The sequence below is a fragment of the Neofelis nebulosa genome, chromosome 9 (genome assembly GCF_028018385.1).
Source record: "Neofelis nebulosa isolate mNeoNeb1 chromosome 9, mNeoNeb1.pri, whole genome shotgun sequence".
Lineage (NCBI taxonomy): Eukaryota > Metazoa > Chordata > Mammalia > Carnivora > Felidae > Neofelis > Neofelis nebulosa.
The window spans coordinates 20,605,056-20,623,793 of NC_080790.1; the positions used below are offsets into that span (position 1 = coordinate 20,605,056).

Sequence of the window (18,738 nt, forward strand, 5' to 3'; positions counted from 1 at the left end):
CCATACCTCTTTTCCCAACACAACTCCCTCCTAATGGCATCACTACTCACAACTGCTTATTATTTACGATACAGACCTTTCTACGGTATTTGCGCTTTCAAAAGTGTGTGTGTGAGAAGCATACCACTGTCTTTGTCTTCCTAGCTCTCCTTCTAAGGTCCAAGGAAAAATTCTTGCTCTCTTCTGCCCTACACACATACACCCATGCACACTTAAGAATATAGGCTGAATTATCTCAATGACAGAGGCTTCTAGATAGCACTGGAAGACAGAGACAGTGTGTAATCCACAGACGCACCCCACTCTGTCCATCCCATGAGGAAGGATGCACATAATATATATGTTTGCTATAGTCATTCTCCTCCCTGGCTGGCTTAATACTTACTTGGGGAGCTTTTTAAAACTATATGCGCTCTGAGTCTTATCCCAAAATTTACAAATTAGAACCCTAGGGAAAAATGCTTTTATCAGGTTTGAAACCACTGATTTTCATATCATGAAATATTGTATCTGAAAGGAATCTGACTCATATTTGAAACTATACTTCAGAAGCTATCAGAGTTCATTAGAATGCATCAAAGTCTGGCCCCTCCTAGTAGCTGCTAGAGTTTAAAGGAACAAATAACTATTACAGATGTTCTAGGGCATTTAATTAAAAAAAAAAAAAAAGAATCAAGCCACGGTACTGTAAGAATAGTAAAAGTGATTTTCATAAAAATCACACTCTCTGGCGGGGCGCCTGGGTGGCGCAGTCGGTTAAGCGTCCGACTTCAGCCAGGTCACGATCTCGCGGTCCGTGAGTTCGAGCCCCGCGTCAGGCTCTGGGCTGATGGCTCGGAGCCTGGAGCCTGTTTCCGATTCTGTGTCTCCCTCTCTCTCTGCCCCTCCCCCATTCATGCTCTGTCTCTCTCTGTCCCAAAAATAAATAAAAAATGTTGAAAAAAAAAAATTTAAAAAAAAAAATCACACTCTCTGGCAAACCATGCATGGTAGAAAAGTCTCAAAAAATTTTTTTAAAAGGGTGAGATTTGTAAGTGTATAAATCTTAAAATTATAAAGTCATGAAGAGGGGCGCTTGGGTGGCTCAGTTGGTTAAGCATCCGACTTCAGTTCAGGTCATGATCTCACAGTTTGTGAGTTCGAGCCCTGCGTAGGGCTCTGGGCTGACAGCTCAGAGCCTGGAGCCTGCTTCAGATTCTGTGTCTCCTCCTCTCTCTGCCCCTCCCAAGCTCATGCTCTGTCTCTCAAAAATAAATAAATGTTAAAAATGTTTTTTAAGAAGTCATGAAGAATGTCATACAATTAGTAATAGGCAAAATGAGAGGGAAATCACGTAGTAAATGAAATGGGTCAAGCACTAGGAAATGAAAGTTTCTAAGGGATATTTCCTGAAAGAACAACTTTGGTTCAACTAAGTTAAATTAAAAGGGGGGGGGGGGGGAGGAGTATTTCTATGTGGATTATTTTCTATTTATATCCTAATATGAATGAATAATACCCAGTGCCTGGGTTCATAATAGACACAATAGTATTAATAAATACCATTAATAAAAATGTACTATTTATCAAATGAATAAATGGATTACAAACTGATATTAAGCACAAGGCCAAGCATTACTAAACCTTTATATCAGAAGTAAAAATGTGTTTGGGCTTTAAAGGGCTCACTATTGGTTAAACGCAGTCTTTATATAGTATCTTAGCGATACTGCTTTCCGAATGTGAAAGATTTGGTACCCAGCAATATAACACTAACATGGAAGTTAATGACGTATCCTAAGCAGCAGAGCTTAGCAAGGCTATTCCACCTTACCAAGAAGAAACCTTCTCTCAAGAAACCAGCAGTGACTCAAGGCAGCCACAAACGTTTCCTTTAAAAAGATGGGGCACCTGGGTGGCTCAGTTTGTTGAGCGTCCAACTTTGGCTCAGGTCATGATCTCAAGGTTCCTTGAGTTCAAGCCCCATGTTGGGCTCTGTGCTGACAGTGTGAAGCCTGCTTGGGATTCTGTCTCCCCCTCTATCTGCCTTTCCCCCACTCACACTATCTCTGTCTTTCTCAAAATAAGTAAATAAACTTAAAAAAAAAAAAAAAAGGTGGAACTAAAGGTAGTTCTAGAGCCACAGAACATCAAATTAGTTATGGCAGTAAGAAAAGGGCCAAGGTACACTTAAATATCATTGCTCTCGCTACAAAGATCTTTTTTTTTTTTTAAGTTTATTTATTTATTTGGAGAGAGAGAGGGAGAGAGGGAGAGAGGGCAAGGGAGGAGCAGAGAGAGAGAGAGAGGGAGAAAAAGAGAATGTCAAGCAGGCTTCACGCTATCAGTGCAGAGCCAGACACGGGGCTCAGACCCATGAACCATGAGATCATGACCTGAGCCAAAACCAAGAGTCAGGTGCTTAGCCAACTGAGCGACCCAGGTGCCCCAAAGACAGATCTTTTAATCACATCAAGGACTTCCTTCTCTTATCATATTTCTTATTCTGCCACATGAGACAGAATAATATCGGTAACTATTTTAAGATATAAGAGTAGCCAGCAGGGGTGGGTGGGTGGACGGATGTAGTCTACATTAGATATCCAGGTACCTTACTTACTCAAAAACTAAAAGATCTGTAGGAATGGAGTTCTAAATGCCTGTTTATTAATAATTTTATTCGTGTAAGACCACAGTTACATGCTTATCAAATATATACAACTGCTTCTGCATTAAGAAATAACACAAATGACTTGAAATTTAGTAAGTATGACCAGAAACTCAATTCTTCCCACTCACTTACCTTGAGAGGCGGTACTTTTCGCACCTGGATCCTGTCTGCTCTACTGAGAAAGGGCTGTGGCGAGACGTGAAATGGCTGCTGGTGCTGGCGATTCTCAGTGACACGCGGCCTTTTCTCCCAGCTCACAGGGGCCTCTTCTTGGAGGAGACAAGATTTCCTCTTAAGGCTCTCTGGGCTGTGATCGGTCAGAGCTGATGGAGGTTCTTTCATACTGGTCTCCTGTGGACCTGTTTCTACTATGGGCTTCATTCCTGGCTTATCCACCCCAGGACTCTTGGGTTTGTTTGGGGACGTAACTAAAGCTCCTTGGCTTTCATCTTTGTTATAATTAGAAACTGTAGTGAGATGATTCTCTTTCTCAGACTCCTGTTCAACAGAGGCAACTGGCTTCTGCTCCAAGAGCTCATCATCCTTAGGGCACTTGATGGGAACAGTGCCGCCAAGCTCTTGGGTATTGCTTGCTGAGGACAGTAGGGGCTCTGTGGGCTTCGAGTTCGGCGGCACCAGATCTTGGCTTTCATGCTCTTCCTTCCTTACTGGGGATGGTGCTTGTGCCACTTCTTCTTTAGACTCTAACTGGTGAATCACTGGGACTGTACTGGCAGGTGAGGCCTCTGAAGGAAGCATGGATTTTGGTTGCTCTGCTGGGGTTTTCTTTACTTTGAGATCACTGGGCGAGGCGGTTAATTTCTTTGAATCCTCAAGGCTCAGGCCAGAACTAAAAGGTGGAAGAAAAAAATATTCTAGTTGAGAAATGGCTCGTGTTATTGAAAGCATTATGAGATAATAGTATATGGCAATGCCTAGAAGGAACCCTGATACATAGGAGGTATTCCTCACATGTTATCTTCACTATTATCATCATTAGTGAAGCTCTGGAGTTCAACTGCCTGGATGCAAATCCTGGCTCTGGTAAGATCCATGTGACATTGAGTAAGTCACTAGTCTTCTGTACCTCACTTTCTTCAGTTATATACTGAAATTCATCACTTGATACTATTGGTGTTATTAAGTTAATGCATGTAAAGTACTTAGAACAGTACCTAGCACATATTAAAGCTCAATAATGTTAATTATTATCATTACTTTTGCATATAAGAGGGGCTACCTTGTCTAGAAGCAAGCATCACAGACTACTCACAAGGGAAGTGAAAAAAGACCAAGACCCATGCACCCTGATCAACTCTGCTCTGCAGCACCTGAGAAAGGCTGGCCCAAGAAATCTAAGGGCCCCTGAGGAGACAGGAGTTGGCTGTCAACACTCTCCAAGCATTGAAAATTAGAACTTGGGAGTTTCTGGAAAGCCTGTTTAAACTTCATTTAGTATAGTTCTATAATTCCGAGACCAATGCCTCTGAGCTGTCCCAGGAGTGAACTGATGGGACTTCCATAGTGTGGCCTAGAGCTAAGCTACTCAGTAGGAGTCACTAGAGACTCCTCCTAATGTTTTAGGATATTGTTTAAACAGGCAAAAGCAAGGTACCCTCTTTGGTGACTTCAATCAGGACTGCACAATGGCTAACAACAAAACTATACAATACCAAAAAAACAGTTCTTCTATAAAAGCTGGCAAAAAATAAGAGCTAAAAACAGAAAAACCCAAGAATTGCTACAATGCTCTATCTGCCTAAGGAGGGAGGGCTCAGAGCTCATACTAAGAGTGGAGAAATATCAATACGTGAAACTCTTTTTCTTTTCTTTTTTTTTTTTAAAGATTTTAAGTAATCTCTATACCCAACGTGGGGCTTGAACTCACAACCCCAAGATCACGAGTTGCATGCCCTAATACCTGAACCAGCCAGGCGCCCCAATAAGTGAGACTCTGAATCTCAGTAGGAATTACTTCCTAAGTGACCATAAAGGGGATCAATGAACTACTTGGAGACAAGGACAAGAGCCATTAGTTCTCAAACTGTGGGTATGAGTGTTCTTAAGGACTGCCATTAGGTATGCAGAAGGAAAGAAGGGAGCCAAACCAACAGAATCTGGATGTTCTATTCTACTTCGAACAATACAGCTCCACTGCCATCTATTTAAATGTCCCCTTTAAAATTTTATTTGGACTTTTTGTTAGGAAAAAAAAAAATTTAGACAACATATCCTTGAGAACAGGGTTTGTATCTTGATTCAGCTATGAATATCTCCCAGAGGGCCTTATACAGAGAAGAAGCTGTTTAATGATGCACTGGGCATAATGATCCATATTATGGGATTCCTCAGTGATTCTGGATAAATTATCATCTTGTGGGATGATAATTAACTACTAGAAAAGATGTAGAGAATTTCAGTATTCTCTTAACTTATAAAGTCACTGGAAGAACTATTCACCCTATTCAAAGAAAGGGACTCTAATTCAAGATAACTTTTTTCTTTTCCCCCCCATAAAACCATCCCACCCACAACAGTAATGTGTTAAGAGTCAAGTAATCCAATTCTGGGCACCCATGACTCATAAAAAGAAAATAATTCTTCCTAAAATAGAATTGGTGAAGGAAATTGAGGACCAGATTTTCTAGAAAGGTAGTAAGATGAAACACTGTGTAACATATATGTAGGAATGAACATTTGGTTTATAGACCCTGTCTTGATATTACCTCTGACCATAGTAGCTTTCAAAGAATTGTTCTTTCCATGGCTCTACTTTTTTCTCCTTCTCAATCTCTTGTCGAATTCTCACCTGCATCTCAGGTGTAAACTCACCTATAATGTACCAAAATAAAATAAGATAAAATTTTTAAAAAGGATACTCAATAGAAATATGGTGTTTCCATTTTTTAACTTTGCAGATTACAAAAGACTCGTGCAGGAGTCAAAATACCATCATGTGAAAATAATAGAAATTTCCCAGAATTCTAACAGAAATTTCTCAAAATTCCTCACTGGAAGGGAGCAGCTAAATGCCATCAGGTGAAATAAAAATACTTGTGCACTACTCCATGCAGTTTTCGGTCTCAGCTGGGCCACTTGTGCCTTTTCTCTGGGCTTTCCTTGTAGCACCTCCCTCTAACACCAAACATCATTTCTCTACAGATTTCTTTTATCACTAACCTTGAATGTTTAATTTCCACTGGAAATTTGATATGACTCTCATCATATGTTTTCAGTAAATAATGCCACTGAGTATTTTATTATTTTAAAGCGCTGTTTCTCTGAGGCGACTTGTATTTTATGCCCTTTATCTCCTACTGCATAATGAACAGCTATGGCCCCGCTCAGAGGCATTTGAGGCTCCAGTAAAAAGAGAGGGAGCTATTTAGGAGTTGCCAGTTTTCTAACTGTCCCAGAAATTGTGCCACTCTAGCGCCTTGGCGAGGAGGCATTCAACATGTCAAACACCCAGCTGCTCGGAACATGACAGTTACGTGCACATACTACCAGCCGCCTTCAGTCCTCCCACTCCATCAGCAGAGAACCGTCCAATGTGCTGGGTAGGCCACCTTCAAGCTGCGGCTTGGAAACATTGCTCTCTGTTATATTCTACCACCCAGGACACCAAGGAATAAGAGGTAGCAATGGTAGACGTGAAGTTGAAGGTCTCTTGGGGGTAAGAAAACGGAAAGGGAAAGTGTCTGAGGACACAGTCCTGGTCATGTAAGTAGGAAAAGAGGAATCTGTCTGCCGGAATCCAACGGAGAACTACTTTTTTGTCGAGTCCACTGTGCATGACAGAATGAGGAACAGAAAGTACTGCATTCTGTTCACACGTGTACAATGTTCAAAGTGTTTGCTGCTCACATGACTCTAGGTATAGCAGTGACTGCTCCTATGCAGTTAACACTGCTAATAATAGTTAACACCGATACTAATCAAGGTATCACTATTGTTAACATCTACTTCAAAAAACTAGCGGTTGGGCAGGGTATAAACCCTTTACCAAATTCTTTTTTTTTTTTTTTTTTTTTTTAAGTAGGCTTCATGCCCGGCATGAACTCACGACCCTGAGATCAAGGCCTGAACTGAGTTCAAGAGTTGGAAGCTTAACCCATTGAGCCACCCAGGTGCCCCTACCACATTATTCTTAAAGGTAATGATAATGTATATGTTTTATAGTGCTTTTGTAATTTTAGCTCTTTCAGAAAAAAAGTAATCAGTGTGAGAGCCTTTCTACACAGAATTTGCCCCCTACAGGCAATGGGATGGCTCAGTTGAGCGTCCAACTTTGGCTCAGGTCATAATTTATCTCACGCTTCGGGAGCCCGAGCCCCTCATTGGACTGTCTGCTGTCAGCACAGAACCCACTTCAGTCCTCTGGCCCCCCAACCCCTGCACCTCTCCTGTTTGCACTCTCTCTCTCAGAAATAAATAAACACACACAAAAAATTAACCATTTAAAAAAAAAAGGACAGAATTTGCCTCCGAAAAGAACAAAAACAAGAGGAGGGAAAATGTCAACAACTGCAGTGAATGTAGATATTAGCTTGTCAATTAACCCTAAATGCTAGAGATCTGACAAAAAGTCAGATGAACAGCATTCCTAATTGCTCTCGTTACAAATGTATTTACTTTTAATGTTTTTTTTTTTTTTAACGTTTATTTTATTTTTGAGAGAGACAGACAGAGTGAGAGCGGGGGAGGGACAGAGAGAGAGAGAGGGAGACACAGAATCTGAAACAGGCTCCAGGCTCTGAGCCATCAGCATGGAGCCTGATGTGGGGCTCAAACCCATGAACTGTGAGATCGTGACCTGAGCCAAAGTTGGAGGCTTAACTGACTGAGCCACCCAGGTGCCCCATAAATTTATTTATTTTAAAGTTTCTCACACTTGTTTTAAGCTATGCCTTGGCATAAATTCATTATGACTTTTCAAGTGCTGGTTTGTATTCCATGTGTAACTGAAAAACAAACATAATACAGCACTGTAACTAATTTTACACTCCACTTATTAAGGAGCTTAGTAAAATCTCACTTCCTAGACATTAACCTAGAATCACTAAGTCAGAATCTTTAGGACTAGGGCCTAAAAATCTGGGTTTTTTTGTTGTTTTTTTTTTTTTAGTTTCCCAGGTGACTGTGATTTCTTGAAGAAACATTGCTAGACTCCATCTGGAGCTAAAACCTGGTTACACAGGCTCCGGATAAAGGTCAGTGTAGTGTTTCACACAGGATAGCTACCTCTACCCCATGGAAACATCCTGTCCTTTGCCTACCAAAATTGCTCAAAAACTCATTGAGGCGCAGAGGTGCCAATATGCCCTCACAGCGGCTCCAAGTGCATATACAACCTAGGAAGCATGCAGGGTAGAACACTTACCTTCTGAGAGTCGTTCCTTCCAGCCTTGGGCTGCTGAAGTGAAGAACTCATTGTTAAGGGCTGAGCCATTTAACTTCATCAGACCATCTGGACCAACCTGGGTCAAAGAACAAGCCAAGAAAAGCTAACAATGAAAGCCAAATGTATCTTGTGGAATTTGACTTTATTTTAGAGAAGAATGTATACACATTTATACATATATATTTAATTTTATAGAAACATGACTAGATCATACCATACTGCCTATTATGGATACTCCTGTTTTATAATGTATCACTTTTTTCTAATAAATTTCTTTCCTGATTACCTCTCCTCCCTTCTTCCTCTACTCTCAATTCCATTTCCCATTTATTCTACTCAAAGAATCATCTGCAAACAAATACATATACATCTAAGAAGTTCTTTTCTTGAGAGGTTTATTATTTGTTTTGTAAAACTGTGACCAATCTACACACACTCCTCTGAATCTAATTTTTCTCACGTAATACACTATAGAAGTCTCTCCAAGTCAACAGGCACAATGTTAGCCTTTATAATAGCTGCATATTTTTTCATTGTATGTATGCACCTCATTTCATTTACCCAGTTTCTTTTTTTTAGCTTTGCTTTTAAGAGAGAGACAGAGAGAGAGTGAGCGCCTGGGAGGGGCAGAGAGAGAGAGGGGAGACAGAGAGAATTCTGAGCAGGTTCTGCACTGTCAGCGCAGAGCCCTATACAGGGCTTGAACTTATGAACTGAGAGATCATGACCTGAGTTGAAATCAAGGAGCTGGATGCTTAACCAACTGAGCCACCCAGATGCCCCCCAATTACCAGTTTCTTAATCATAAACATACACCTTGTTTCCTATGTTTTCCCACAATGAACCGAGCTGCAATTAGCATTCGGGTAAAAATGAACATACCAGTGCTTCTATTTCTGTGGAGTAAGTTCTAAAAGCAAAGCAATATTGTGTGTGTAAGCAGGTATTGTTAAGACTATTTTCCAAAAAGGCTACAATTCATATTTCTATCAGAAATATATGCTTATCCTATGAACAACAGATGTTAACCAGACTATTTTCTTTTTGGCCACTCTAATGGGTTTGAAATGGTAATTTCCTTTACCTTGACTACTGGAATTTTATTCACCTTTTTGCAAGTTTATTAATATTTAGATTTGCGGGGCACCTGGGTGGCTCAGTCGGTTAAGTGTCCAACTTCGGCTCAGGTCATAATCTTGCAGTTCATGATTTCATGCCCCACATCGGTCTCTGCTGACAGCTTGGAGCCTAGAGCCTGCTTTGGATTCTATGTGTCCCTCTCTCCCTGTCCCTTCCCCACTCTCACTCTCTCTCCCTCTGTCTCCCCTTCAAAAATAAACATTAAAAATTTTTTTTAAAGAAAATTAAAAAAAAAATTTAGATTTGCCATCTTGTGAAATTCTTATCATTTGCTCATTTTTCTATGAGGCTGCTTATTTTTATTATTAACTTGTGAGAATCTTTTACATAGTACTCTTAGTAAAACTAGAACATATATTAAAAATATTTCCCTCAATCAATCTACTGGCTTGATTTGTGATGTCTTCCCAAAAGGTTTTAAGGTTCTTTATATTAGAGATTTTGGATTTCCTATCTTGGTTTAGAACCATAAAATCTTATTTAAGGACATAAAACACAAGATATGAAAAATCTGGACAGAAAAACTTAATAAAATTGCCATTCTCCCCAAAGTTAATATCTATATTTCAATCAGAATTCCTTGCAGATTTTGCATTAACAGAATGATTTTAAAGTACATATGGAAAAAAATAAGAGAAAAATCGCCTTTCCAATTATTAAACATACCACACACAAAGCCACTATAATCAAAACTATTATTACTAGCGTTAAAAGGAATAAAGAAATGAGTGGAGGAAGGTGTGCATGTAAACACATATTGCATATAACTGAATAAAATATATAACAAAGATGGTGTCTCAATCCACGACAAAAAAATCGTTACATTAAATACGTGGTGGAGGAACAAACGGCTGTTATTCAGTGGAAAATAAAGGTGAATCCCAATTTCCAAGCAATACAAAAAAAATTCTAGATAGATTAAAAGTTTAAATGTGGTCAAAAACAATTTTCTGAAGAAAATTTATAACTATTTGGACACCCTACAGATTGAGAAACTCACTTTCTATACCTACCTGGGCCCATATTATGTTCCCCTAGCTCTAGAGCAGAAATTGGTGAACTTTTTTCTGTTAAAGGAGAGACCGCAAATATTTTCGGCTTTGCAACGCCATAGGGCCTCTGTTGCAAGTACGTAACTCTGCCTTGACGCATATCGCAGCTACAAACAATACGTAAACTAATGTTAAGTGGCTATGTGCCAATAAAACTTTATTTACAAAAGCAGGTTGTGGGCTGAAATTGGCCAATGGGCTACAGTTTGCTGACTGCTGATCTGTACTCTAGGGAGCTGGCAGGGGGTTAACAGTCTTCCCTATAAGAACTATAAGAACTTATAGTCTTCCCTATAAGAACTCTTATAAGAAGTCTAAGAGGTCAGCCAACCTCTGCTTGAATAGCTCAGTGATGAGCAAGTTACTCCATCACAGGTCACTCCATTTTAACAGCTCCAACTGTTAAAAGAAAAATGTTATTTTAACTCCACATTTGCTTTCTGGAAACACAAAAAAGTTTACCTCTCTCATTTGACAAACCTTCAAATATACCTAAAGAGTGCTCCAGTCACCTCCTATATTCTTTTCTCTGGTTTAAATAATGTTTTTCTACTTTGTGGCTGGGCATTCCATATACAGAAATGTTGTTTTCAATGTTTCATCCTACTAATACCCAGAATTCTATAAACACTCCAAACTGCATCTGACAGTGAAGTTAATTTGAGTTCCATACTTCTATAGACAAGGACATTATTTCTCAAATTACTGTGTGTTCCCACCATAATCAAATAAGTCCAACTAATGCCCCAATAAGAATTCCCCACAAGGGCACCTGGGTGGCTCAATTGGTTGAGCATCTAACTTTGGCTGAGGTCATGATCTCACGGTTTGTGAGGTCAAGCCCCACATCGGGCTCGCTACTGTCATCATGGAGCCTGCCTCAGGTCCTCTGTCCCTTCCCTGCTTATGCTGTCTCTCTCTCTCAAAAAAAAAAAATAAATAAACATTAAAAAAAAAAAAAAAAAGAACTCCCCACAGGATTGCACTCTATAGGAAGATGAATAGATAACGTTCAAGATACCTTTTAATTCTAAAACTGTATGTGGCAGTCCTCCTTCTGAGACAGGATAAGGACCATTAGTCAAAATACCATTCTAAGGAACCTGCACTAGAGTTCTAGAGATGGGCCCTCAGTTATGTCCCATCTTATTATTCCCAACCTAGTAACTTAAGTCTGTAAAATAAAGATGAGAACAATCCTTATTGAGAAATTCTCTAAAAACTTTGCAGAAATGTTGGCCTCCTAACTTGTTCAAACCAAAAACTAGGCATCCCAAACACTGTACTTTCTCCAAGAAGTGTTAAGGTGGGGAAGGCAGGAGCTGGGGACAATCAGCTTACTTACTTCTTTGTCCCTATTGCTGGTTACTACCAGCACCTGACTTACTTAGTCTCCTTGAAAATAGAATCTGACCTGCTTGCACATGTGCTGACTCATAGCACAAGGTGACTGAAAGTGATATCAATGCAGTTGAATAGAAAGATGATTTTCAGAATTTTCAAAAATAGAAATATTTTGCTTTGACATTATAGTCAATTAGCTAGGATAATGTGTGTAGCTTACCTACTCTCCTTTAATCTTACTATAAACTAGAGGGATATATTTAGTTTTTTTATTGTGAACTAGGGAAAACCCTTCTTTCTCATCTTGTTTTTATAATGATTAGGAAAAATGGGAGAGGGCCTATCAGATTACTTAGAACAAAGTATGTGCTTGGAAATAATGAATTAAAAAAAAAAAACTCAGAATTTAAAAACCCTCAGAATTGAATAAATCTTAGAAAATCAAAACGGTCCTATTATAGAGGAGGAAACATAATTAGACATGGGGGGGGGGTGACTTGCAAGTAACTCTTTCTCTGATGAAAGCCTAAGTCTCTGATCGTTACCTAATTCCTGACCTAAATCTCCCTGGTCCCTTCCTAGACTCTTCTCAAATTTGATATTTCTTCTAGCTATCTCTTTTAAGACTATAACGTAATTACTGGGCTTTTAAAATTCTTCATATATATATAATATTTTAAGTTTACTTATTTTTTCAGAGAGAAACAGTGCGGGAGAGTCAGAGACAGAGAGGGAGAGAGAGAGAATCCAAAGCAGGCTCTGCACTGCCAGCACGGAGCCCAATGAGGGGCTCGAACCCACAAACCGTGAGATCGTGACCTGAGCCGAAACCAAGTCGGACGCTTAACTCACGGAGCCATCCACGTGCCCCTTAAAGTTCTTTATTATGAAAACAATAAATGTTTGTTTTTTAAAAATCTAACAAAATAATGAAAATAATTAACACTCTTACCCCTTTCAAAAAATCCATTCAAGAACCCCTATTTAATGTCAGAAATAAGACAACTCTTCTTCCTGAACTGTATTCAATGAATGCCTACCGAGTATGATAGCTACACAAATTTTATTCCACAATTTTGACATTCTGATGAGATTTTTTCCTTTGTAAGACTTACAGGGCAAAATTCTTAAGAACACTTCCATAAAAATATTCTTATTTCTTGTTCAGTAGCTTTGACACCACTTCTTTACGAGCATACATAAAAAGCTATTTAAAAAGTCTTAAGGAGTTCTAAAGGGGATGAGTGAAGAAAGCCTCAGAAGGGTTTTTGAAAACTGCTTATGTTTGAAAATAACGCACCTGACGATCCACCTCTGGAAGGAGTAAAAGCAGTCGCTGCTGGCAATCTCCAGGAAGGACTGAAAAGGTGTGTTTGTTGATCAGTGCTCGTAGATTTGTGTTAACCAGAATGGAGTCTGGTGTCTCAACATCAATTTCAGCACATTTAGTCCTTTTCATTTGCCCTATAAAAATAGGGGAAAGAATCATTTAGGCCTCCTTTACGTTCCTGTTTCTATCTAGAGTACAGTTTGCTCTGCAGTGCAAAAAAATGACAGTTGTAACTACTTTAAATATAACGCTGTGAAGAAGGGAACACTTACGGTATTTAGAAATTTTCTTCCAAGACTAACAAAAAGCAAGGCGTGGCACATACGCAAAATGATCAAAAAAAATCCAGAAAAATTCAAATCTATATAATAAATCATATTGGGATCCTTCTTCCCTTTCCATGGGAATTCTTTCATCAATTTTCATTACCTAAAAATGTTACGACTGAATAGCTTAGTGGTTTCAAGAAACTTGGTCACCATCAGAAGGTTATATTCTTTCAAAAGACTGACAGATTTCAGTACAAAAAAAAGTTTCAAATGTAAATGGCAAAAAATATCATAAACAAAAGACTAACTTGACAAAAATATTTGCAAGCCATGACAAAACTTTTGGGATTCTCCATATTAAAAGTGAATCGATATGGGGTACCTGGCTGACTTGGTCTGCACAGCGTGCAGCTTTTGATCTGAGGGTCATGAGTTCAAGCCCCACACTGAGCCTAGAGCTTACTTTAAATAAATAGGTTGCTAGATATTAAAAAAAAATTTTAATGCATCTACAAATCAAAATGAAAAAGATAATCACCTTGAGAAAAATGAGCACAGGGGATTACAGGCAATTCACAGGTGACTAACCATAAACAGACGCTACGATATTAATATTTTTAAAATTCCAGTAAAACCAATGAACAGTTTTTGTCTATCAAAATGGCAAATACTGCAATACAGTGATGAGATTACACAAAGAAAAAGCTAAGACCACCTTCAAATACTGCTGATGGGGCCCAAATGAGTACAGTTTTATTAGAAGAAAATTTGATAATATATAGCAAAATTTTAATGTGCACAGGAATATAAGACTCAGAAATTCTACATTTAGAAACATATGCACAAAGCTACACAACCCTGCATGTGCATAACGTCTGCTCCTGGATGAAGCAGAAACAAAAGTAATCTATTTTTTTTAATGTTTTTATTTTTGAGAGAGAGAGAGTGAGAGAGAGAGAGAGCAGGGGAGGGGCAGAGAGAGAGGGAGACACAGAATCTAGAAGCAGGCTCCAGGCTGTGTGCTGCCAGCACAGAGTCCAACGCGGGCTTGAACACACAAGTCGCGAGATCATGCCCAGAGTCAAAGTCAGACACTCAATCGACTGAGTGACCCAGGTGCCCCCAGAAGTAATCTCTCTTATTATCTCACACAGACTACCCTGACAAACCAACAGACATTCCACTATGACAGAGAATCAACAGAAACCAAAAATAAAAGGTTTAGACCTAAAAGTACTGCTATTACTGCAACTGTCACAGATAGAATACAAAATAGCGCTATATAAAAGGATTTAAAAAATAAAGAATGTGATTGTAGAGATGGGGATAAAATCATCAGGAATGAGCACAATCAGGTCTCAGTGAATTTCAAATAATATTAGTAGTAATCATAACTACAAGGACCAATAATGGCTGCTGTAAACACTTCTGTAAGGCTTCATAAGTGCCAGGCACTACTCTAAACATAGACATGTGTTAGCTCATTTATTTTTCATGTAACCCTATGAAGTAGGAAACTATTATTATACATTTCACAGAAGAAGAAAGTGAGGTCCAAAATGGCAAGTAAGTTGCCCAAAATTGTACCACTAATTAGAGTGAAGGAATTTGAACCTAGGCATCATGGCTCCAGAGTCTGTTATTTATCAGTATAGTGTAGAGGCACAGGTATCATACAGTGCATGATCTCTGATTACTAGGTATTTAAGTTAAAAGTTCATAACAGGAACATAAAAATCCCTATATATTTGTATTTTAAAGACTTCATTTTTAAGTAATCTCTATGCCCAGTGTGGGGCTTGAACCCATGACCCTGAGATCAAGATTCACATACTCTACTCGCTGAGTCAGCCAGGTGCCCACAAATCCCTATGTATTTTAAGAAAATAAAAAATTTTTAAGTTGGTTTATTTACTTGGAGAGAGAGAGAGAGAGAGAGAGAGAGCGAGCGCACGCGCATGAGCAGGGGAGAGGGGCAGAAGGAGAGAGAGGGAGAATCCCAAGCAGATTCCATGCTGTCAGCACAGAGCCTGAAGTGGGGTTTGATCTCATGCACTGTGAGATCATGATCCGAGCTGACACTTAGCCAACTGAATCACCCAGGCACCCTTAAGAAAAATTTTAAAACTTCAAGATAATTCCTGGGACAGAGAAGAAATCACCGTAAAAAATTTTAAAACTTCAAATTGGATGATATTAAAAACAGAATTTGAGAGATAAAGGTAAATATCCCCCAAATTAAAATAGTACCAAAATATATAAATGAAAAGTAAAGGCTTCTACATTCCCAGCTTTCTACCAAAAGGGACATTTTATTTATATTTTTATATTTTTTTAAGTTTATTTATTTTGAGAGCGAGAGAGAGAGCAAGCGAGCGAGTGTGCACACAAGCACACATATAGGGGAGGAGCAGAGAAGGAAGGAGAGAGAGAGAATCCCAATTAGGCTCTGTGCTGTCAGTGCAGAGCCCAACGAGGGGCTCAATTCCATGAACCGTTAGACCATGACTTGCGCCGAAATCAGGAGTAGGATGCTTAATGGACTGAGCCACCCAGGCACCCCAAAAATGACATTTTTAATTTGAAATGAAATCACAATATACATACAAATTATATTTAGTATTTTCTTTCACAGAATATCTTAAACATCTTTCCAAACTATCACCTACAAAACTCTTTAAAAAGCTGCACCATATTCCAACATACATACTATGACTAACTTAATTAGGCACCCACTGAGGATCACAGAGGTGATCATTTTTTGGTCTGCATAAACAATGTTGCAATGGCCCCAGGGACTGAGAGCAACATCCTACATGTTATTTCCATTAATGCTTATTTGCGTGAGAGGAGATGAACCTGCAGTTACTTCTTGGCCAGGAGGTGAAAGTTAGATACACCATGCTTTCTTTTTTTTTACGGTTAATTTTTCCTAGTTTGCTAGTATGCAAGCCAGAAATTTGCAGTCCATAATTTCTCAATTTTTTACATTTACATTTCTACTGCAGTTGAATGAAGATACTAAAATTGTGACTTTGACTGCATTTAAGTAGAATGTAGTCTCCATAAGGAAGGAACTTTGTTCATCACATCACTAGGAACTTGTGTTTGGCATATTAGTATACCTTCTATAAGTAGTTATTTAATTAATGAATATTTTTAATCCTTGGCAGTGGAATTGATGATCAAAGGGTATGCCCAGTTCATGGCAGATACTGCTTCTAAAGAAAAATGCACCATTTTACAATCTACCCAGAATCAAACCTGATTTTTACAAAGAAGTTGTCTGGGGGCGCCTGGGTGGCTCAGTCGGTTAAGCGGCCGACTTCAGCTCAGGTCATGATCTTGCGGTCCGTGAGTTCGAGCCCCGCGTCGGACTCTGTGCTGACAGCTCAGAGCCTGGAGCCTGTTTCGGATTCTGTGTCTCCCTCTCTCTGACCCTCCCCCGTTCATGCTTTGTCTCTCTCTGTCTCAAAAATTAAAAAAAACGTTAAAAAAAAAAAAAAAAAAGAAGTTGTCTGGTTGTTGGAAGGCAAAGAAGCTGGCACCTCCAGCAACTTATTGACTCGGCTCTTAATTTCATCGCTTATACTGCGCCTGGTAATCTTCAAATTATTTCCCCTGCCTGCCTTACACCTCACTTCTAAGCGTCTTCTTGGGGAGCAAAAACAAATTAGATTGGTTCTGCTCTCTGCAGGTGGCTGGACACCTGAGCCACAGCTCCTATGGGACTGGAAATGTCTCTAGGTATCCATATTGTAGCACAATTTTCCAAAAACACCATAATTAAAATTTAAACCAATCCCAGGAAGGCAAGTATTGGATTTCAAGAATTCTTTCTTCTCCCTTTTCTCTTTTTAAAGATTTTATTATTTTTAAATAATCTCTACACCCAATGTGGGGCTTGAACTCACAAACCCGAGATTAAGAGTCGAGTACTCTACCGACTGAGCCAGCCAGGTACCTCTGGAATTCAGGAATTCTTACTTATTTTGATAAATAATCTGTAAAATCAAACAACAACAAAAACCCAAAGAAGCTGTCTGAAATATTATTAATTCTGTTCTCACACTTAATAGTGTGGAAGGGTCTGGAACATAGAAGTGGGTATACAATGACTTCTTCCAATTTTATCACCATTGCCACACTATCTTTTAGCTTCTATTCTGCTTCTGAGATGTTCACCATCTCAATTCCTACATCTTTGTACACGAAGTGTTTTCTTTCTCTCTGGAAGCTTTTTTGAAATCTTCTCATTATCCTGGATGCTTTGAAATTTCAAAAGAATGTGCCTTGGAATGGGTTTCTTTTTATTCATGTTTCTTGACACCAATTGTGTACTTTTACTCTGGAATCTCTGACTTCAAATTTTCTGGAATTTTTTCCTTTTTTTTTTTGTTTCTGGAATTTTCTTATATTATTTTTCTTTTATCTTACTCCCCGTTCAATTGTTGTTATTTCTGATGGTCCTTTTATTAAATTTTTTTTAATGTTTATTTTTGAAGGAGAGAGAGACAGAGCATGAACATGCGAGCAGAAGAAAGAGAGAGAGAGACAAACACACACACAGAATCTGAAGTAGGCTCCAAGCTCTGAACCCACAAACCACAAGATCATGACCCAGCTGAAGACCTAGATGTTTAACTGAATGAGCCACCCAGGCAAACCTAAAAATGTTTTATTTTTTTTCTTTTTGAGAGAGAGACAAAGAGGAAGGGAGAGGGGCAGAGGGAAAGAGAGAATCTTAAGCAGGCTCCACACTCAGTGCAGAGCTGATGCAGGGTTTGATCTCATGACTGTGAGATCATGACCTAAGACGAAATCAAGAATCCAACGTTTAACAGACTGAACCACCCAAGTGCTCCTCTGATGGTCGTACTATTTTAGACATTAGACATTCTAGATTGGTATTCCAATTTTCTTACCTTCTCTCTCCTTTTGAATCTCTCTTTTGCCCTATGTTTGAGAAATTTCTTTACCTTTTAGTATTTGCATCATAATTTTTTATTTAAGCTACATTATTACTTAATACTGAGAACTCTTTATTTTCTGATTTTTAAAATAGTAGTCTATTCTTTCATGGATGCAATATCATCTTTTATTTCTTTCTGTGGATATTATAGTTTTTAAAGTTGCTTGTTTTAAATTTTCCTGAATTGTCTGTTTCTTCTGTATCCATATTTCAGATTCTGTGTCTCATGATGGAGGTCTTCAAAGGTGATTGTGAACAATCACAATTGGGGGGGGGGGGGAAGCCTGACTGGAGGGGCTCCTGGGTGGCTCAATCAGTTAGTTAAATATCTGACTTTGGCTCAAGCCATGATCTCATGGGTTCATGAGTTCGAGCCCCAGGTTGGATTCTGCAATGATAGCTTGGAGCCCATAGTCTGCTTCCATTCTGTCTTTCTCTCTCTTTGTTCCTCCCCAACTTGGGTGCACACATTCTCTCTCTGTCTCTCTCTCACAAGTAAACAAACTTTTTTTTTTTTTTTTTTTAAAGGCCTGGGGCACGTGGGTGGCTCAATTGGTTGAGGATCTTACTTTGGCTC

At 39.0% G+C, this 18,738-nt stretch overlaps 1 protein-coding gene across 4 annotated transcripts in view; it reads right to left on the reverse strand.

The window, feature by feature from the left end:
- The window catches only part of ASXL2 (ASXL transcriptional regulator 2), a 135,898-nt gene that overhangs the window by 11,086 nt on the left and 106,074 nt on the right, over positions 1-18,738 (reverse strand). For all 4 annotated transcript variants that reach the window (XM_058682748.1, XM_058682750.1, XM_058682749.1 and 1 more), the window contains 4 exons: positions 12,891-13,054; positions 8,034-8,130; positions 5,377-5,482; positions 2,783-3,500 (listed from right to left, as the gene is read on the reverse strand). In XM_058682748.1, the coding sequence (XP_058538731.1) occupies positions 2,783-3,500; positions 5,377-5,482; positions 8,034-8,130; positions 12,891-13,054 (1,085 nt within the window). The remainder of the gene's footprint in view (positions 1-2,782; positions 3,501-5,376; positions 5,483-8,033; positions 8,131-12,890; positions 13,055-18,738) is intronic.